The sequence below is a fragment of the Aquarana catesbeiana genome, linkage group LG04 (assembly GCF_042186555.1).
Source record: "Aquarana catesbeiana isolate 2022-GZ linkage group LG04, ASM4218655v1, whole genome shotgun sequence".
Classification (NCBI taxonomy): domain Eukaryota; kingdom Metazoa; phylum Chordata; class Amphibia; order Anura; family Ranidae; genus Aquarana; species Aquarana catesbeiana.
The window spans coordinates 516,106,379-516,128,204 of record NC_133327.1 but is presented as its reverse complement, the minus strand read 5'-3'; the positions used below and the strand labels follow the sequence as shown (position 1 = coordinate 516,128,204).

At 44.9% G+C, this 21,826-nt stretch overlaps 1 protein-coding gene across 7 annotated transcripts in view; it reads left to right on the top strand.

The window, feature by feature from the left end:
- UTRN (utrophin) overlaps positions 1 to 21,826 on the top strand; it is a 1,071,426-nt gene that overhangs the window by 418,751 nt on the left and 630,849 nt on the right. For all 7 annotated transcript variants that reach the window (XM_073627744.1, XM_073627752.1, XM_073627745.1 and 4 more), the window contains 3 exons: positions 14,411 to 14,561; positions 18,000 to 18,175; positions 19,498 to 19,633. In XM_073627744.1, the coding sequence (XP_073483845.1) occupies positions 14,411 to 14,561; positions 18,000 to 18,175; positions 19,498 to 19,633 (463 nt within the window). The remainder of the gene's footprint in view (positions 1 to 14,410; positions 14,562 to 17,999; positions 18,176 to 19,497; positions 19,634 to 21,826) is intronic.

Below are 21,826 nucleotides of genomic sequence, written 5' to 3'. Positions count from 1 at the left end.
TAACTGAACAAGAATTTCCTTATTTCACTTATATATTCTAAGGCTATATGAATCAGAAGTAATAAGAAATATAACTGGAATGTAACATGATCCCACACAGTGTGTGACTATCAGAATGCAGTTACATTCAGTTATAAATACAGGTTTTTTTTATAGAGAACCATCTCTTAGTATAATAAATGAAGAGATATCAGGAATTAGGATGTCAGTCCATTGAATCTTCTTGGTCCATGGATGATGTGGCATAACGGCCTCTTTTGTGAGAATGATGATTCCCATTTTGTTCTGAAATTTTCTGGATGCTGCCTGAAGGTGAAGATGATGCCATTCTTCTGCGTGTGGGAGTGTTGCTGCTTGTGGGTTCTGTCAGATTTAATTTTAAAAGGGTTTGTTGTAGTTCATCTGCTGATCTGCTTCTGTAAATTGTACCTTGGTAGTTAATTCTGACTGAAAAGGGGAAGCCCCATTGATACATAATGTTGTGGCGCTGCAGTTCCATTAGTTGGGGTTTCATGGATCGTCTTTTAGTAATAGTAAGTTGGGATAGGTCAGCAAAAATGTGATAATTGTGTCCTTGAAAATTAAGTTCCTTTTTTTCTCTTGCAGCAATTAGTATTTGTTCTTTCGTTCTGTAATAATGAAATTTTGTGATTATATCACGTGGGGGTCCATCTTTCTTTTTGGCTGTGAGGGCTCTGTGTACTCTGTGCAGTTCTAAACGTTCAGTAGGGATATCTATTGAGCCTTATGAAGCATCTTTTCAAATTGTAATAATATTACTGGGGATGCTGAGGAGGCTTGTGGAGAAGTTTGTGAGAGGATTTGTTCTGTATCTGACTCAAATGGAGAGTCTTGCTGTGACATTTTCTGTCTGTGAGAGCACCCTGATGCTGTATCTTGTGAGGTGACTGGAGCTGCTTCAGCTGCAGTGAGTGCCTGTGAGCTCTTTGTGAGGTGATTTTTATTTCTGCCACGGTTTCCTCCCAGTACCATATTTCCTGCCCAAACTTTCACAGTTTGTTCCCTGGGGCAAAAAGGTTCAAATGGATACCTTTTGAGCCTGCAGGCTCCGCTTTGTCCTTCTCTTCTCTCCTCAGCGGTGTGGAGCTCTAACAATGCATGTCTGCTCTGCTAGGCTCCGCCTCCTGCCCTCGTTGTATCTATATGTTCAACAAAAAGTCAATGGCTACCTAATAGAATTTTGTGATATACACTATTAGACCAGCTTGAGGAATCAAGTAGAATCAGTGCTGGGAACTCAAATATAGTATGATGTTTCAGAAAATGAGCCACCGGATATTTAGGTGTAATACTGCTTTTTTCATAGGGTACTGCCTTTTCTTAACCCCTTGAAAGAGCAGCTTTGTGCATAACCAAAGTTTTTACCATAGGTGTGCGCAGCCTATTGCATTAGGGTATAAATGCCAATGCTCAAACACACTGAAGCCCAGGCAGTATGTCGGCACTGCACAGATTGATTAGGGTGTGCCCAGGCACACCTGGCACTCCCCCTGCGCACGCCTATGGTTACTACCTTTTTTTTCAGTTTGTTGGCGTTATGGATTCTTAAGATATCCACTGTGTCTAATGTGAAATGTTCAAAATTTAGCTTATTACCATTTGGAAACTTTATATATATCTTTATGTTTGAGGTGCACTCAGGCAATTGGGAGAAGGGCCCCATTACTCTGGTGGTTAGTGGAAAACTGCACCCCTCAGTGGTGGTCAGTGGGAAAATGCTCTCTGTACAGACAGGTAAAAAAAATAAAAAAATTGGTGTCAGTGATTACTTATTTGACTGTCAGAAATTGCTCACAGCTCATGGAACCCCTAGCAACCTGTGGAAGAACCCTGGCCACTACAGGTTTCTAGGGGTTCCATGAGCTGCGAGCAATTTCTGACAGTCAGATAAGTAATCACTGACACCAATTTTTTTTACCTGTCTGTACAGAGAGCATTCTTCCCACTAACCACCAGAGTAATGGTGGTGGTTTCTCTAAACCCTAGATGAGAAAGCCTGTCCTAGATGGACATCTTTTCTTCAGCTCTTGCTGGGAAGAGTCTATCAATTTCTTGCTAGCCTTTTTTGTTTTTTCTCTTAAATGTTTCTTCAGCCAAGATTCCTTGATACACCTCTTCTGACTCTGGTCTCCACAGTGGCAGCTATCCAGACTGACCTCTACTCAGTCTAACTTTGGAGTGCTGTACCTGGACCCCTCTGGACTGGACATTCAGGGTTAGCCTGGAAGTGACCCTCGGGCTCTGAGTTCCATGTTAGGCACTTTTCAGACCCCGTTCTGGTAACAAATTAGTCGCAGAGCTCTTTCCAGGTCCAGTGCCATTATGGCATTGCCTCTGCGCTTGCCCTGGCTCTGAGACTTGCTCTTTGAATAGGCCAATCAGGCTGAGCAGCTGGAGCTACCGCTTTATTTACATCACCGGTTTTACAGCTGAAGCGTTTAGTGCTGAGGAACTAAACATGGACATCCCCTGCTGGGTGGACTGTAGAGCGCATTCTCTTTCCAGCTATTAAGCCTCGAGGAAGCATCTCCCATCTGCTGCTCTTGGTTCTCCATGCAAAAAGGAATATGGAATGCCGATCTTCGGTCTGTGCCCACTGCCCGTCTACAGTTAAATTGTCTGGGTTTTATAAGTACCTAAAGCCTTGCCTCATGCCCTGAGCTTATGTGCTTTACTGTCATAAGGTTGCACCTTGTTGGTATCTAAACACAGAGGGAACAATTCTACTTTAACAGGTGATCCCAGCTAACACTCTCCTAACGGTTCCAAGGATGTTTACTCCATGCCCTTTGAAGGCACTGACATCCAAAATCTGAAATCTGGTTTCCTTATGATTTTAGGGTCCACCTCATCGGAGTCCTCCTTAGCTCTGCTGGGTAAGGCTGACACCCCCCCTTATTGCCAAGGGCCTCTACTGAAGACACATGTACATGTGTTCCCCCACTTCCACTGCAGTCAATTTCTGATCTCCCTATGGTCTTCGTAAACGCAATCTGGCACAGACATCATCTCTAAGTTAGATTCTGGGTTTCCTCAGTCTCTTTCAGGTGAAATTGTTTTTAAGAAAATCAGTCTTCTGCCATTACCCAAAAAATTGCAGAAGACAATTTTGGCCCTTATTGATGGGGTATGTACTACCCTGCATTTGGAGGATCATCTTGCTGTCTCCAAGATCAGGTCTTTTTTAGAGCTCCAATCCTTTGAGGTTTTCCTCTATTAGGTTTGGATGCACCGTAAGAGGTCCTGGACTCCCCCTAAATGCTTCTGTGACCATTTGGAAACAAATTTATTAAACAGCGGTCTGTACTCACTGTGGATCCGGCAGTGACTCACTTTATCAGGAAAACCACTAGGCCAGTCGGGGTCTATTCTGCCTTCAAGGATTATACTTCTCAGCAGCTAGAATGCCTCCTTAAAACCCAATTCTCGCTGGTAGGCTGTGGCCTTCCTATTTCATCTGTCAAACTCTGATGGAATAATAGGATTTTTATAACAGCTTACCTGTAAAATCCTTTTCTTTTGAGGTACATCACGGAACACAGAGCCTCAGTAATTACTGATGGGTTATAGGGTATCATTAGGTGATTGGACACTGGTCACACCCTAGACAGGAAGTTCAACCCCCTATATAACCCCACCCCTTCCTAGGGATACCTCAGTTTTGTAGCAAAGCAATACAAGTGTATTAGAAGAGGGGCGGGACCTCTGTGTCCCGTGATGTACCTCAAAAGAAAAGGATTTTACAGGTAAGCTGTTATAAAAATCCTATTTTCTTTCTCGTACATCACGGGACACAGAGCCTCAGTAATTACTGACGGGATGTCCCAGAGCAATGCTATTTGAGGGGAGGGGACCACACAAAGTAGGGTGTAATCAGTCTTGAGGGCCTCGTACCGCTGCCTGCAGCACACTACACCCAAAGGCGATATCCTCATGCCTTCCCACATCCACCTGATAAAATCTAGAGAATGTATGGACTGAAGACCAGGTTGCGGCCTTGCAGATTTGAGCCATAGAGTCCCAGTGATGCACCACCCAAGAAGCACTAATAGCCCTTGTGGAGTGTGCCTTGATTTGAAAATGTGGAATTTTCTGTTTCTGTTTCCGTAAGCTTAAATAATCATTTGTCGAATCCATTTTGAAATAGTAGACTTTGGCGCTGCCTGTTCTCTATTGGGACTTTCTGGCAGTACGAACAAAACATCCGTTTTGCGAATTTGAGCAGTTGCTTCCAGATAGGCCTTAACTGCTCTTACTACATCTAAAGAATGTAGTGACCTTTCTTCCATAGAACAGGGATCTGGAAAAAAGGAAGGTAGAACAATATCTTGGTTTAGATGAAAATCTGAAACCACTTTCTGTAGAAAGCTAGGATGAGGGCGCAATACCACTCTATCCTTGTGTATGATTAAATAAGGCTCTTTACAGAAAAGAGTTGCTAATTCTGATACTCTTCTAGCAGAAGAAATGGCTACCAGAAAAAACTAACTTTCTTGTCAACAAGACCAAGGGAATTTGACGTATTGGTTCAAAAGGCTGTTTCTGTAAAACTGACAGAACCAAATTCAAGTCCCAGGGGTTTAGGGGTGCCCTAACCGAAGGATTAGGATGTGTTACCCCCTGTATAAAGCTTCGGACTAAAGAATGCGAAGCAAGCGGCCGTTGAAATAATACTGACAAGGCCGAGACCTGGCCCTTGATGGTACTTAAGGCCAGCTTAACTTCTAATCCCATTTGTAGAAAGTCAAGAATTCTACTTATGACATATTTTCTGGGATGCCAAGCCCTGGATACATACCAGGAGATCTAAGCTTTCCAGACTCTTATGATCAATCATTCTGGAAGCTGGCTTTCTTGCATTGATTAAGGTACAAATCACAGGACCTGAAAGCCCACGACTCTTCAGAACGTGGGTTTCAATAGCTAGACCCTCAAATTTAGCGTTTGTAAGGCAGGATGGAACACTGGACCTTGGGATAGCAGGTCTGGACGTGACGGTAGAGTCCACGGGGGACCTACTGCCATCTTTACTATTTCTGCATACCAAGCTCTTCGGGGACATGCTGGGCCACCAGAAGTACCGACTTCCTTTCCTGCCTGATTCTGCGAAGAAGTCGTGGCAGTAGCAGAATAGGAGGCAATGTATAAATCAGGGAGAATTGATGCCATGGAGTCACCAACACATCTGTCCCGCATGCAAGAGGATCCCTTGTTCTTGACACAACGTTATCAATCTTGTTGTTGAACCTGGATGCAAAGAGATCTACATCCGGAACCCCCATCTTTAGCATATGGCCAAGAAGACGTCGGGGAGAAGAGACCATTCCCCTGGGAATAACTGCCGGCGACTCAAGTAGTCCGCCTGCCAGTTCTCTACTCCCGGAATGAAGATTGCCGATATGCACGGCACATGCTTCTGCCCAGCTTAAGATCTGGTTTACTTCTCCTTGGGCTGCCTGACTCCTGGTGCCTCCCTGGTGATTTATATAAGGCATTGTCGGACTGGATCCTGACAGGGCAACCTTCTAACCTGAGTGTCCAGGCCTTTAGGGCTAGATACGCCGCACGGATCTCTAGAATGTTGATGGGTAAGGTCCTCTCTGTCTTGGACCATCTCCCTTGGACAATCGACTGTTCCAGAACTGCTCCCCAACCCGAAAGACTGGCATTTGTTGTTACCACTGTCCAGGCAACTGGAAAAAAGGGTTTTCCCTTTTGCAGATTTTCGGGTATCAACCACCAACTGAGGCTCTGACGCACTGTAGGAGACAGACGCATCGGGAAATCCAATGCCTGAACCTCCTTGTTCCAGGCAGACAGGATACTGTTTTGCAGCAGTCTCGAATGAAACTGAGCATAGGGAACTGCTTCGAATGAAGCCACCATCTTCCCCAGTAGTCTCATACAAAGGCGAATAGGAGGATCTTTCTTTGCCCTGACTACCTGAATCAGTTCTTTTATGGTACTGATCTTTGCCTGCGGTAAATTACCCTCTTCTGGGCTGTATCTATGACCAGACCGAAATACTCTAGTCTTCTTACTGGTTTCAAAGAAGACTTTTCTGAGTTGAGGAGCCAACCTAGGTGTTCCAGGTAGTTGACTGTGGTGACCAAGCTTTGGTCCAAGCGGGCTACCGAGCGGTCTATCAAGAGCAGGTCGTCTAGGTATGTTATTACCGTTATACCTTGGGCCCTTAATCTGGCCAGCGGAGGGGCCAAGATTTTTGTAAAAACCCGAGGTGCAGTAGCTAGCCCGAAAGGCAGAGCTATAAACTGAAAGTGGCGTTTTTCTACTTTGAAACGCAGGTACTTTTGATGAGCAGGGAAAATAGGTACATGCAGGTATGCATCCTTGATGTCTATTGACACCAGAAATTCTCCTTCTTGTAGGATGGAGACTACCGATCGGATCGATTCCATGCGAAAGGATCGTATCTTTAGGAATCGGTTTAGATCCTTGAGATCTAAAATGGGTCTGACATCTCCATTTGGTTTTGGAACCGTGAAAAGGTTTGAAAAAAACCCCAATCGCTGCTCTTGCATGGGAACAACCACGATAACTTTTTGCGACAATAGTCACTCCAATGCTTGAAGGAGAGACTTCTTTTTCTCTGGGTCTCTGGGAGCATTTGATCTGAGGAAACGAGGAGAGGGGAATTCTCGGAACTCTAGTTTGTAACCTAGAGTTAATGTGGACATCACCCATCTGTCCTGGAAATCCTCCTACCAGATCCTTGAGAACTGTAGCAGTCTTCCCCCACCCGAGCGAGCGGGGGCACTCCTTCATAAAGAGGCTTTAGCGTCTTGTCTAGTAGGCTTCCTCGCACAGGACTTCTTTTGTCTCTGGGTCAATTCTGAGATTTATTTCTTGAGCCTGACGGAGGAGGCCATCGCGACTGCCTGGAGGCTGATGCTCCTGGCACTGGGGACAGAGCCTGTTTAAAAGAATGATGTATACCAAATCCTCTCCGAACAGCCTTGCACCATGAAGGGGAAACTGAGCCAGAAGCTTCTTACATGGTGATTCGGCTGAAATTTTCAACCATAAGATTCTACGCATATGTACCAACCCAAGCGCAAGAGCGAAAGGTTTGGATGATAGAATCTCTGATTGCGTCAACAGCAAACACAAAGCCGCTGGTAGGTTGGCAAACCCCCGGGCTTGCTGTTCAGGTAAAACTTTGAGGACCTGTTTAACATGGTCTCTCAAGTATTGACAGACTGATTGCTGCCACTGCAGGTTGAGCTATTAGGACCTTCTGCCACTGAACCTGCCGAGAAGAAATCACTTTTCAACAGGAATTCCAATTTCTTATCAGTTGGACCCCTAGGTATCTGAGCGTTGTCGACAAGACAAGCCAGACTTATATACGGAGGAATGGCGGCGTCAACTGCCGGTAAACCCCCCATCTTAGTAAATTTTTCCTCCATAGGATAAAGTGTTGCAAACTTTTTTAGGTGGAAAAAAATTTTATCTGGGTGATCCCACTCAGAATAAATAAGCTTTTTCAGTAACCATAAACAGAAAAGCATGTGTAGTTTGAGGGGGCTTCAGTGAACCCAAGCCAAGGAGGGTTCTTTAACTGACTCAGATACGGGTAACCTGAATGTGGAACGGACCCATCCAGACAAAATTTGCACTAACACCTTCTCATCCTGAGAAGCTGAAGAGGGCCCTTCTCCACTTGATTCCTCAGAAGATGAATCATAAGTCTCATCCCGATCCTCTGAGAGGGATTCCTTTCCTTTTTCCCCAGAGTTCCTCTGTTTGAGGGTCCTGGGTGGCAGAGGGGGACTTAGTGCGTTTTCTTTCACAGAGTGAAGATGCAATTAAGGCCACCAGTCTTTTCTCTAATCCATTAATGGTTGAGGAAAGAACCTCCTGTGTAATGTATACAGGAGCTGAAGTGCCAGAAGCAGCTGCAGCCCCTGACCCCGACGGCTCACCCTGGCCAGCTTCCCCCAGTCCTTCAGGGGGGAAGGTGCTGCAGAAGGGGGGTCCTCAGAGCCTGAGGGAGTCCCTTAGAGCCCCTATTTTTCGGGGTATATGTACCTCTTTTGCCCCTAGTGCAAAACACAAAAAGCAGAGGCACTACCAGAAAGCACTGACTGCTGAGCAATGTAGATCAGCAACTGCCGCTGCTACCAAGTCTCAGTCTGGCGCTCAAGCAAATGTTTGCCTGGGAATGCCTGTGTCTCCCACCTCACATGCGCCCATCTGCTCTGTGTCCCTCCATAGGCCGTGTGCATCTGAAAAGAGTGCACCTTATAGCCTGTATACAGCCTGCAATGTGAGCGTTTCACCACGCCGACGTTGCGTTAACGCTCCACCCCTCCCGTCCCCCCTCGTCTTTTTAAAAAAGACTGTTTCCTGCGCGAGCCGAGGCTCTAGATCCTCGGAACTAGCATGGAGGGGGGGTCAGGGCAGAGGAGAGAGGAGGGCCGGTGGATGGGAAGCCGCTATAATGGTGGCAGCGTGCGGTGCGGCATACTACCGCTTCCCTGTGCCTTTACCTAAGCCGTGGGGGGAGAATCCCTGTAGGAAAAAAAAACCCTTCCCACATCCTACCTGGAGCATGGCTTGGAGGAGTGTACAGCGTGGACACCTGAGACAAGACAGATCAAGCATGAAAAGGTATGTGCTCTTGACAGCCCCCGGTGGCGACTATAGACATAGCATACATTTACTTAAAGGAGAAACCTTATAAGAACTGGAAAAATTCTTAAGGGGTCTTCCCTTACCTTTTCCAGCTGCAGGGTTCTGTTGCAACAGACCCAATCTTCACCTCTCACGGTGGGCTCCGTTTAGAGAAAAACCTTCAGAGACTGGGGCCCCCTATGTATAGGGGGATCCACAGTTCTGGCCCCGTAAAGCACCCCGCCAGAGATATGGCTGAAAAAACCAAATACTGGATCCCAGGGTCCAGCTCTCTAAAAAGAGAAGCGTTACAGGTAAAACCTTGTTTCTTCTGACACGAGCCCCGGGTACCATCCGATTCGGCCTGGAAAAGACACTTTGAATGGATCCGGCTGCATGGCTTGCCCCAGTATAGGATATTCCTTTGGAGCTCAGCACAGCACATCTTATTCATGACCAACACCTAAGACACTGGTGAAAAAACTGAGGTTATTCCCAGGAAAGGGAGGGGTTATATAGGGCTTTGAACTTCCTGTCTAGGTGTGACCAGTGTCCAATCACCTAATGATACCCTATAACCCATTAGTAATTACTGAGGCTCTGTGTCCTGTGATATACGAGAAAGAAAAATGTAATCTCCTAAAATAAACCTCTCCACTGCAACAGTGAAACCTTTCTTGATAGAAGGTGTGAAAAAGGTGTCTGGAGTACTATGGTTCAAGTGTGACGGCCTGCTGGAAACATATAGGCTTAAATCTCCTATGGGCCTGTTGTCCATACACATGAGTAGAGTACTCTGGTTAAGGTGCTGTATGCAGATGCTGTATCCAAGAAGCACATGAATAATTTTGTCTGAGGGATGACATCTGTTCAGGTCCTCCACTTGACATTATCACCAAGGAAATCATTGGAGGACAAAACCTTCACCTGCCTCAGCACAAGAAGCCCAAGTAAAGGTCGGCTGTGACCCATCCCTCTTATTTACCTATTTTTGGAGTAAGAACAACTCAAGATAACAGCACAATTGAAAGCAAACATCCTGTTATGCCTTTGGTGAAGTCTTCGGCATGAATATGCACCCCACTTTTCCAAATGAAGGTATGTTTGTTGACCTGTTTGGGGCTCTTAAGCAGTTTACCCTTTAGGCATCAGGTGAACAAAGCAGCCCTTTTTGTTTATAAATGTATCCCCCTATTCAGCTTCTCACCCTCCACCTTCCTGTGCCACCGCACAGATTAGCAGACTTAAAGCGGAACTTCAGTCATTTTTTCATCTTTCCATCTGTTAAATCCTCTGGCCTTGTTGTTTTAACTTTGGATAGTAAAACATTTTTTTTCTGCCAGTAAATACTTTATACAGCCCACTTCCTGTTTCTTGTCTGGTAAAAAGCCTAGGCTTATGACATCATGCACAGCTCTCTCTCTCGTGAGAGTTTGCCAGGAAGGGAGGGGGATAAGTCATAAGAGGGCCAATGAGAGCTGCAGAGCTGGAGATGTGCCTCTGTGTGTCTGTGTAAATCCAGGAAGTGAACAGGCAGCAGCTTCAGCTGCCCACAGTTAAAATTGATGCAGCCAGACTCAGTGGAGGGAGCCATCAGTTGGAACTAGTATTTGAAGGATCCACCATCCCTTCCCTAGAGGGGGACCATCTGACCTGCACAATCAGTCAGAAGTACTTGCTGAACTCTGTCCCACCAGGGCTCTGACTCATTAGTCTCATCTCTGCACACCTGTTGTTCTTCATGGTGTTGGCTCCACTGTCTGCCCTAGTGTCTTCTCATGACATCCTTACTTTGAGACACTCAGATCTCCCTTTGTGGAGAGATCAGTCATCGTGGGCCTTAGTGCACAACTCTTTCGTAATGGAACTACAGCCTCCAAGACTTGGCTGGATATTGCTTCATCTGAAACAGTTTTAACCAGTTGGTTGTTCAGTTAAAAGGTCTACAGCATGCTTGCCCTCAAGCTCCTCTCCCTTGGTCAGGGAGTTACTCATTCCTCAACTGTTGCAGGAGAGTTGGGCATTGAGGGCCTACCTCTTTGAGACTCCCCTTTTATCCTATTTCTTCTCAGGTTACATCAGCCTTTTGTCTATTGTTTTGGTTTTACTTTTCAAGCTAACTTGCTTGTCTGTCTCTGAGGATGAGATTGTCCCTGGCCTGATAAACCAGTCTTCTTTTCTTTTTTCTTTTTTTTACTTAGATGCTGCAATAATACTTTTTATAACTATATAGCTATATGATGGGTTTGGGGTTCATATTTTCTTGTCATAGTTGATACAGTCTGAAGCCTAATGCCGCGTACACACGGTCGGACTTTCTATCCTACTTGGTCCGGCACACTTTCCGACGGACTTTGTCCGCCAGGTGCGCCGGACTTTAAAACGGACGGACTTGCCCACACACGACCGGACTTTCCGGCGGGCTAAGTCCGCCCGTCTTTCCGACGGACTTTCGCCGGAGTTCCGGCGGACTTTCAGAATGAACGGACTTGCCCACACACGGACAAGTCCGTTCATTTTGAACGTGACTCAGGTGCGACGGGACTAGCAAAGGATGTCAATCTTGCCGCTTTTATCGGCGAGATTGACACCTTGCGAGCCCCGTCGCGGGTCATACCAGGCCCTTAGGTCTGGTATGGATTATAAAGGGAACCCCGCTACGCCGAAAAAACGGCGTGGGGTCCCCCCTAAAATCCATACCAGACCCCCGATCCGAGCACGCAGCCTGGCCGGTCAGGAAAGGGGGTGGGGACAAGCGAGCGCCCCCCCCCTCCTGAACCGTACCAGGCCGCATGCCCTCAACATGGGGGGTGGGTGCTTTGGGGGAGGGGGGCGCCCTGCGGGGCCCCCCCCCCAAAGCACCTTGTCCCCATATTGATGAGGACAAGGGCCTCTTCCCGACAACCCTGGCCGTTGGTTGTCGGGGTCTGCGGGCGGGGGGCTTATCGGAATCCGGGAGCCCCTTTCAATAAGGGGGCCCCCAGATCCCGGCCCCCCACCCTATGTGAATGAGTATGGGGTACATGGTACCCCTACCCATTCACCTAGGGAAAAAGTGTAAGTAATAAAACACACTACACAGGTTTTTAAAATATTTTATTAAACAGCTCCGGGGGGGGGATCTTCCTCCGGCTTCGGGGGTCTTCTTCTGGCTTCGGGGGTCCCTCCGCTTCATCTTCTCCCGGCGTCCGGTTGGTTCTTCTCCGCTCTCTTCTCCCGGTGTTCCTGTTCTTCGGCCGGCTCCTCTGCTGTCTTCAGGTAGCTCTCTTGCCAGCAGAGGTCCGGACTTCTGGGCTTCTGGGCTTCTCTTCCCCAGATGTTGACACGACGCTCTCTCCGGCTGGACTGCTCTCCGAGGGCTGCGTTGTGACTTATATAGGCGGAGACCCCGCCCCCTTTTGATGTCACAGTCCCTGGGCATGCTGGGACTGTGACGTTTTAGGGGGCGTGGTCAACATCACCCAGTGACCACGCCCCTAAAACGTCACAGTCCCAGCATGCCCAGGGACTGTGACATCAAAAGGGGGCGGGGTCTCCGCCTATATAAGTCACAACGCAGCCCTCGGAGAGCAGTCCAGCAGGAGAGAGCGTCGTGTCAACATCTGGGGAAGAGAAGACAAGAAGCCCAGAAGCCCAGAAGTCCGGACCTCTGCTGGCAAGAGAGCTACCTGAAGACAGCAGAGGAGCCGGCCGAAGAACAGGAACACCGGGAGAAGAGAGCGGAGAAGAACCAACCGGACGCCGGGAGAAGATGAAGCGGAGGGACCCCCGAAGCCGGAAGAAGACCCCCGAAGCCGGAGGAAGATCCCCCCCCCCGGAGCTGTTTAATAAAATATTTTAAAAACCTGTGTAGTGTGTTTTATTACTTACACTTTTTCCCTAGGTGAATGGGTAGGGGTACCATGTACCCCATACTCATTCACATAGGGTGGGGGGCCGGGATCTGGGGGCCCCCTTATTGAAAGGGGCTCCCGGATTCCGATAAGCCCCCCACCCGCAGACCCCGACAACCAACGGCCAGGGTTGTCGGGAAGAGGCCCTTGTCCTCATCAACATGGGGACAAGGTGCTTTGGGGTGGGGGGGCCCCGCAGGGCGCCCCCCTCCCCCAAAGCACCCACCCCCCATGTTGAGGGCATGCGGCCTGGTACGGTTCAGGAGGGGGGGGGGGCGCTCGCTCGTCCCCACCCCCTTTCCTGACCGGCCAGGCTGCGTGCTCGGATCGGGGGTCTGGTATGGATTTTATGGGGGACCCCACGCCGTTTTTTCGGCGTAGCGGGGTTCCCTTTATAATCCATACCAGACCTAAGGGCCTGGCATGCACCGCGCTCACCGCAATAGGAAGATTTGTTTTTCCTATTGCAGAGAGCGCGAGATGCAATACCCTGCCCTCGCGTCGTATCTGGTCCGTCGGACCAGCTTACACACGAGCGGGCTTTCCGTCGGACCAGCACACACACGAGCGGACTTTCCGCCCGAAACTGAGTCCTACGGAAAGATTTAAAACTTGTTTCAAATCTAGGTCCGGCGGGCTTTTGGGAAGAAGTCCGCCGGAAAAGTCCGCCGCCGCCCACACACGGGCGGATTGTCCGGCACACTCTGGTCCGCCGGACCAAGTATGCCGGAAAGTCCGACCGTGTGTACGCGGCATAAGTCTTTCCTTTTGACTTCTAAATATGCATCTTTTATGTGCCATATGCTTGTCTTTGCTTTGTTTTTCTTTAATAAAAACTTATTAAACAAAAAAAATAAACCAGTCTTCAATTTTTGGGCTATTAAGCTCTCCTCTTCTTACTTTTGGGAAGATCCTGTAATTGGAGAGTTCTTGCTTCCTAGAATGCATATTAGGATTCCAGAACAGGTGGTTTCTTCTACATTCGATCTGTATTTCTCTGTGTTATTTTGGTAAAGAGATCCACCTGGTATCACCTGCCTTCTCCATTTATAGGAAACTCTTATGTAAGTTGTACTTTCCCTATTGATCAGTCCTGAATAAGTCATTTTCAGGATTCTCCCTGTTTAGCCCTTGCTCTGATGAGGTGGCTGTTTACTCTGGCAGTTGTTCCAGTCATGCACTCCCTTCCCCTAGGGGTGAGCTTCAGAGCCTTCTGTAGCCTAGGGAGACTCTGATCTTCCCTCAGCAGGACATCATTTTCAGTTCCTATGTCTTATTGCAGTGCTTGAAGAGGTGTCCCTTCTCTGTGATGTTCATGTGTAGGCTGGTCTTGTCCTCCTCATACTAGGTGGGGGTTCTGCCTCATCTAGTGCTAGCTTCGGGCATCACATGGAGGGAGTCACATGCTCCTTCATATTTGGAAGTACAACAGAAGCTGTACTATAGCTGCCAAGGAAGAAAATCCATCTATGAATGAGGGAGGTGGACCTTTAATTCATCCGAATGTGCTCTATTCTATGTATGGAGGATGTGGGCGGAAAGGCTGAGCATAGTCGGCACTCCTGTTGATTGCCTGTTACAGGTGCAAGGTTAGTATTAACTCATGCAGCACTGGAAGATTACAGGCAGAGGACTTTACTATCAGCACAAGGGACACTTTGGATTAAATGTAAGTAATATCCCTTTGTGCTGATTTAAAAAAAAAATGTGTCCGAACTTAGGATTTAAAGCAAGACACAGTTTTCCCTAGCGAGCTGTAGGAAATTCATAGCTTTGAAAATATGTTGTTGACCCATCTACTGTTTCAAAACCTCAGTAAACACGTGCAGTATTAAATCATTATAATTTTTTTTTCCCAGTCGTTTTGACAGAGCGCTGGAAGAGTGGCGGCAGTTCCATGGTGACCTCAGCGATCTCACACAATGGACAACTGAAGCAGAGGCTTTGTTAGCCCAGGCCAAAACACCAGGAGGTGGTTTGAATTTAGAAAAAGCTCAGCTTCATCAACAGGTATGTGAACATTTATGAAGTCTCTTATTTGCATAGACTAGCAGAAGCAGCTTTCTTGATAAAACTTTACTGGGAGCTATAGTAACACTAGAGTCCTTCACCATTCGTGGCTCATCCATTAGGCCGATAGTTGTGCAGGTTAAATTTAGGGTCATTTCTACCAAAATTGCCAAATGAAGCATTTTATAAGTCAGAAATCCTTTACATTTGCATTACAATAAAGAGCAAACATGGAAACAGGAGTGGACATAGCGAGAGAATGATTTTACAAGGTAATCGCATACACAGATGTATTGATTCTCCTTTTACTGGCCATCTACATGTATAGTTAGCACACTTGCTGAGTGACTTACAAGTTTTCTTATTGGTCTGAGCAGTCTGATGGGCATGCAGATAACAGGGTCAGTAAATAACTTAATATTAGGCTCAATTCCCAAAGTTCTAACGCCATGATAAGCATTTTATTTTGCAACTGCATCTTTTTATCTATTGGCTGTATCCTAAAATAACTGTAATTTTTTGGAACACTAGGAACCTTATAGTGTTCTAGCTTTGTGAATTGAGCATGTTGCATAGTACTGCTAAGCAGGAACCAAAGCCTTTGTGATAGAGCTGCACGATTAATCATCAAGAATCGTTATCGCAATTTTTTCCCCGTTGCGATCTTGACAAAAGTGTTTCACGATTCTTTCTATGCAAAGAATTCTCTCTGCTCTTCTGAAGCCACAGCTGTCAAAAGAAAGGAAAAAAAAAAAAATGGGCAGTCTGCCAAAAATCACAACATTCGTTAGCAGTGGAACTTAAGTATAAACATTGTAACAATTTTTGGACTAGACTTTGTGTGTAAATGAGGACAGTTTAACCACTTAACACTAAACCTTTTTCTGACATTTGTTGGTTTCAAGTTAAAATCATTTTTTTTTACTAGAAAATTTCCTAGAACCCCCAAACATTATATAGATTTTTTTAGTAGAGACCCTAGAGAATAAAATGGTGGTTGATGCAATATTTTATTTCACACTGTATTTGCGAAGCGGTCTTTCAAATGCAATTTTTTGGGAAAAAATGACTTTAATGAATTAAAAAAAAAAGGCAGTAAAGTTTAATGTGAAAGATTTTACTTCGCGAGAATCGTGATCTTTTTATTCTAAGCAAAAAAATTGTGATTCTCATTTTGGTCAGAATAGTGCAGCTCTACTTTGTGAGTAGTGTTAATATAATGTTTTGTTAGCAGTTTTGTTGGAATGGATTAATAAACAGAAAACTGTAGTGGAATAATTATCTTTTATAAAGTACCATATTTATCGGAGTATAACACGCACAGGCATAAAACACGCAACTTAATTTTTCAGGAAGGAAGTTTCAGGAAAAAAACGTACATTTTAAATAAAGAATTTTGAAGCAAAATAAGGGTCACAGCCCATCAATGGGGCGCCTTATCAGTGCCCATCAATGCAGTCTCACCATTGCCCATCAATGCAGCCTGATCAGTGCCCATCTGCAGCCTCTCCATTGCCCATCATTGCAGCATGCTCATTGCCCATCTGCAGCCTCACCATTGCAGCATGATCATTGCCCATCAATGCAGCCTGCTCAGTGCCCATCTGTAACCTCTCCATTGCCCATCATTGCAGCCTGCTCAGTGCCTTTCTGCAGACTCTCCATTGCCCATCAATGCAGCCTGCTCTGTGCCCATCTGCAGCCTCTCCATTGCCCATCAATGCAGCCTGCCACTGCCCACCTGAGGCCTCTCCATTGCCTATCAATGCAGTCTGCTCATTGCCCATCTGCAGCCTCTTCATTGCCCATCAATGCAGCCTAAACAGTGCCCAGCTGCAGTCTCGCCTTTGCCAATCAATGCAGCCTCACCAGTGCCGGATTACACAGAGCCGCGATCTCCTGTGTACCTGGCACTCGCAGTCCCGTCTTCTGGCCTGGCTCCTATGATAGACAGAACAATGATCCAGTGCCAGGCCAGGAGGCGGGACTGTGTGTGAGTGAGTCCTAGGTACACAGGAGATTGGGGCTCTGTGGCATCCAGTGGCACTCGCCTCCTCCTACTCTGAGGCAGCCAGGAATCAGTGTAAAACACGCACACATGATTTGCCCCCGATTTTCAGGGGGAAAAATTGCGTGTTATATGCTGATAAATACGGTAAGTGCTGTCCCCAGTTTCCTCTTGCGCTGCTCATTTCTAAAGCGTTATGCATGTGGTCATCTGATCTTTGCTAGAGATGAGGATGAACCCATCTAAGTTCTGATCCTCTTCTTTAGTAGAGAGCACATATACCCCTTTTTTAGATTCTAGAGATATGTCCAGCCTTGAAGAGAACCTTGAGCATCAAGGTTTTCCCCTGTGTAAAATGGAATCCTAGGCACTTGGTCATTTAATCGCTGCTAAAAGTGAGGATAGTGCTTTCCCCTTCCACATCTACACAGCCTTTTTGGAAGCAGATGTCCTTTTGAGAACAGCTAGCAATGGCCTAAATTCCTGAGTATCTGCCACAATCTTTTGTGCAGCTTGGCCAATATTGTGTAGGCTGTTTGCAAGTTAAATGCAATAAAGGGACTTATTGCTCCCTAGAGAATTTCAATTTTTGCAGTCAGTTCTGGATTTGGATCAGTTACTGTAATATTTGGCCACATACTTCAGAGAATGATTGCCTGGGCACATACTTTCAGGCAAGATCCAGTGGTTTTAAGAAGTATTTCCGCAGAGCATTAGGTTTAAACATAAGTCAGGTCATCCAAGCATCCATGGTGATTGGGATGAAAAGGAAGGTGGGTCATGCAGACATCTCCATGCCAGCTAACCTCTAGAGAAGCAATAGCAATCAATATTTTCTTACAGTGCCAGCCTTATATATTATTGCTCATTTGACTGGATCATTCTGTTCTTTACCTACATTTTTGACCAGTAATTTTATGTTAGTGAGAGACATCTCTATTGCAAAGGTAAGGAAGAAATTCTAAAGTTAAGTAAAGTAAGTATTAGTCGACGTCTGTGTCCATGATAATCCAGATCAAATTCTGGATCAAATTGATAATCTAGATCAAATTAGTGATATTATGGAAATACCTTTGTCTCTAACGCAATAACATATTATTTCCTTTATAAACTAGAAAACATCATAATTCCTTGTTGCTGTATATCCACAAAGCAAGTAGTATCTTAAATGTTCAATTATTGCAACAAATAGATAAGAGAATTTCTGTGTTTTAGTTCAAACTGAACTTAATTTCATGGGTGTCATTTCTTTTTTACCAGTTTGAACAGATCAAAACACTTTTCTGTGCAGCAATGCAAACAGAGCTTTGCTAAAGAAGATTATTTTTCATCTGTGCATGTATTTGCCATTGTGTAGCAAGGCATATGTATGGCAGAGACCAGTAGGCCTATGAAGTTAGAATTATTTGTATTTTTCTTCACTGTCACAGGAGCTTGAAGAAGGAGTCAGCAGTCACCATCTCAGCTTTACCATTCTTAACCAGAGTGGGGAAGGGATCATACAGCATCTGTCTTCTGCAGATGGAGTCTTCTTACAGGAGAAACTGGCGAGCCTGAACAAACGCTGGGGTGCCATAAAGTCAGAGGTCATGGAGAGGCAGCAAAGGTATGTAACCTTTGATATGTATAGGATGTGTGGGCCTCCACTGTCTAGTCCAGCTGTTAAGATTTGAGCAGTTAGATCTGCCCTTTGCCCTTTGGCTTCAAATATTTTTTGTGATTTATTCATATAACACATTTTTACAAATGCATAACATTATTTAATATGTTTGCCACATCTTTGTAGGTACATATTTAAATAGAGGTGCTATACAGAATTGAAATACGTAAACAGGTTGGGAATCTAGTCACTAAATCTATAATGTACAAGCCAGTTATACAACTAACCTGCTCTTTTGGTTGCTTTTCCCATGTCTTTTGAAATAGCCACCCAGTTGTGGAATGTTTCACACGTGGCCTTATTTGGTGGAACTAGAAGGGACTAAAAATATTTCCAAGTGTCACCAGATTAATTCTACAAATGCAAGCTAAAAATTAAAAAAAAAAATGGTTGCTATGGTTAATGTTCGGTATAAACGGGGAGTTTTTTTCCGTACAACCCAGCGGGCTGAACGGAAAAAAAAAATGGAGTGATCGCCGTACCACCAAGCGATGTTAGAGCAGCAGTCTACTTGCAGAGCTATTGTGTTCTGACAGGGGGACTGCCCCAGAACACACTGATCAGCGTTTACAGACATTGGCTGCAAGCGCTGATCGGATGCTGGTTTTACTGCATGCCCATTTGATAAAAGCCGGTCTTTAGACCGGCTTCTGTCAGACAGGCTGCTATACAAATGGGCCGAATGTTGGCCAGTTTCTGTTGAACCGGCCGATATTCGTTCCATTGTAGCAGCTTTAAAGTGGTTATAAAGTTTGAAGGTTTTTTGATCTTCATGCATTCTATTCATGAAGATAAAAAAACCTTCAGTGTGCAGCTCTCCCCTCAACCCCCCTAATACTTACCTAACATTGATCTTGATTCAGCGATGTGCACAAGAGCCTAGGGTCTCCCGGGTCTCTCTCTCTTGATTGGCTGGAATGCAGCAGCAGGAGCCATTGGCTCCCGCTGCTGTCAATCACAGCCAATGAGGCGGGGCTGATCCAGGCGGTGTTGTATGGACACAGAGAGTCGGCACAGTATGGTGCCACTCGTCAAGGGGGAGGGGCCCAGAGCGCCAATGAGAGACCAGAGAAAAGAGAAGGTACATATAACATATAACATATAACAGAGCAGGTACATATAACATTTTTATTTTAATTTCTTTCCTTTACAATCACTATAAGAGTCGTGTTCAATGCATATTTTTTCGTGACTCAAACCCACATTGTATATGTTGCTTTGCTGTGCTCAATTGTTTTCTAACAGTGTTTTGTTTATTTTATGACAAGGTTAAAAGAGGAGAATCCTGCACTTAGTGAATACAGGAGAAAAATTGATGAGTTTATCATTTGGCTGGAGCAGGCCGCAAGCGTGACTAGAGTGAATCCTGCACTTGATAATAAAGAAAAGCTGAACGCACTAAAGGTAAATACATAAGGCGCTTCATAGTTGCAGAGGTTTTCTGTCAATGACCTGATGGCTAACAGGTTGACGACACCTATAGAGCACTGTAGTCAATCAGTATCCTCCTTGTATTAGTCTGACTTCAGTAAACTTAATTCTGATTGATTGCTGTGCATCACTGCAATTTGAATCTACTACGCTTAATTGAATGAGTTGAAGTCTTAACCAAATGCTTTCCATAGCTCTTCTTCTTGTGTCAGAGGTAATGCCACTGATGCTATCCTATGATGTTATGAGGAGTTCTTAGCAGGGTACAAAATACTATGGTATAAAAACTTATTTTGAAAGAAATAAAATATTACAATGTGGTTGATTTACTAAAACTGGAGTGTGCAAAATTCGGTGCAGCTCTGCATAAAACCAGCTTCCAGTTTTTTTTTGTCAAAGCTTAATTAAGCAAGCTGAAGTTAGAAGCCGATTGGTTTCTATGCACAGCTGCACCATATTTTGCACTCTACAGTTTTAGTAAATCAACCTCACTGTGTTTACTTAAACATACATTTAAATCTGGTGAAGTTAAAGCAGAGTTCCACCCATAAAATTAACTTTTCATTAATCAGCAGCATTAAACCTAATAAACAACATTTGGAAAACATTTTTTTTTTTTACTCACGTTTTCAGGTCTGTTGCTAAGGGGTGCCTTGGAATCTGCCTCTTCCTCTCCCTGGTGCCTGACGTCATTTCCCTTGGCGCCCGTGCTCGCTAGTGCGCCTGGGAGATGTTTGTCATCATTTCTCAGGAGTCAGTGGGTAGCGCCGAGAGCTTCTTTGCCATCACAACGGGGGCGGGCACTTCCGGCGACGCCACCCGTTGTGATGGCAACATCAGAAGTGTACAGCGCTGTGCAGTACATACTGCGCATACATGAGAACGGGGGGTGCATGCTGGTCGCTCAGCTGCACCAGAGCCCGGAAGATAGTTCTTGTGGGCTTCACATGCCCACAAGCAAGATGGAAATTACCAAGAACAAGGAATAACACATATCCTGCTCAAATAAATCGGCAATCGAGCAGCGATTAAAAAGATAAACGTGAGTGCTAGTAATAAGTTCTTTAAAATTAGGATATTCATCCAAAAAAAATGTTTTTTTCACAGTTGGAACTCCACTTTAAAGATACACTCCATTCAAACAATGGAAGAGCTGCATTTAAAAGCCAACTTGTAGAATGTCTCTTTTTTTATTCTGGCATTCCTTTTGTGCATATGACTGCACTGTTGACCAAATCCATCTGGTTGCCAGTACATTTATTGTTTAAATGTCCTTGGGTATGAGTACTGGCTGCCTTCTGACAATCTTCTATACAAAGTGCTTTGATAATGACAGTGTAGACACATAAAGTGTGTGTGTTTTTTTTTTTTATAACATTACTTATTCAGCAAAGAAAAAAGATTTCAAGCAAAAAGTTCTCAAGATTTTTAGTTGTTAACCTCCAGACAGGGCTTAAAGGAAAAAGAGTCCTGCGTGTGTCCTTGAATCACAATTTTTTCTATCCAAAGGCTACTTAGTTGAACTTTACTTGACACAGTCTCAGAATGGGCTTCTTAAAGGTATGAACAAACATTTGTTTAGTTGCAGTGAATCTGCAGGTGTTCTCGGAGTGTTTGCGAGCATTGTATTTTTGTTCAGACAAAGCAAACTGAATAGAGGTCACAAGGAGTAGCTTCTGAAAAATGGCATTTCTTAGTGAAATACCGATCATACCGACTAGCTTACATTATTTCATTTTTTTTCTTTAGTGTTCTCTAAATATATATTTTAAATTAAACTTCAACTTTAGACAGTCTTTATTCAAACAAAGCATTGATTGTTTCTTGGCTTACACTCTATATTATACTTTTTTTCTGGATGCTTGCAAATTCTTATCACACTCTGATTGTAAATACTCTTTTCAGCATCAAATAAATTAAAGTGTTTGCTTCAAATTTTTATACAATTTGTTTTTTTACTTAAAGTCCAACTCCAAGAAAATTCAAAATCTACGCATGCAGTGCTCTCTCCCATGCACACACTGCAACGATTAAACACATTAAAGTGGAATTCCTGACTAACACTATAACTTACTCTAACTATCCTTACAAATGTCCCATCCCCTCTCCTGATACCTATCCTGCCCTACCCTATGTAAATAAAAATGTGTATACGTACCTTTTTCA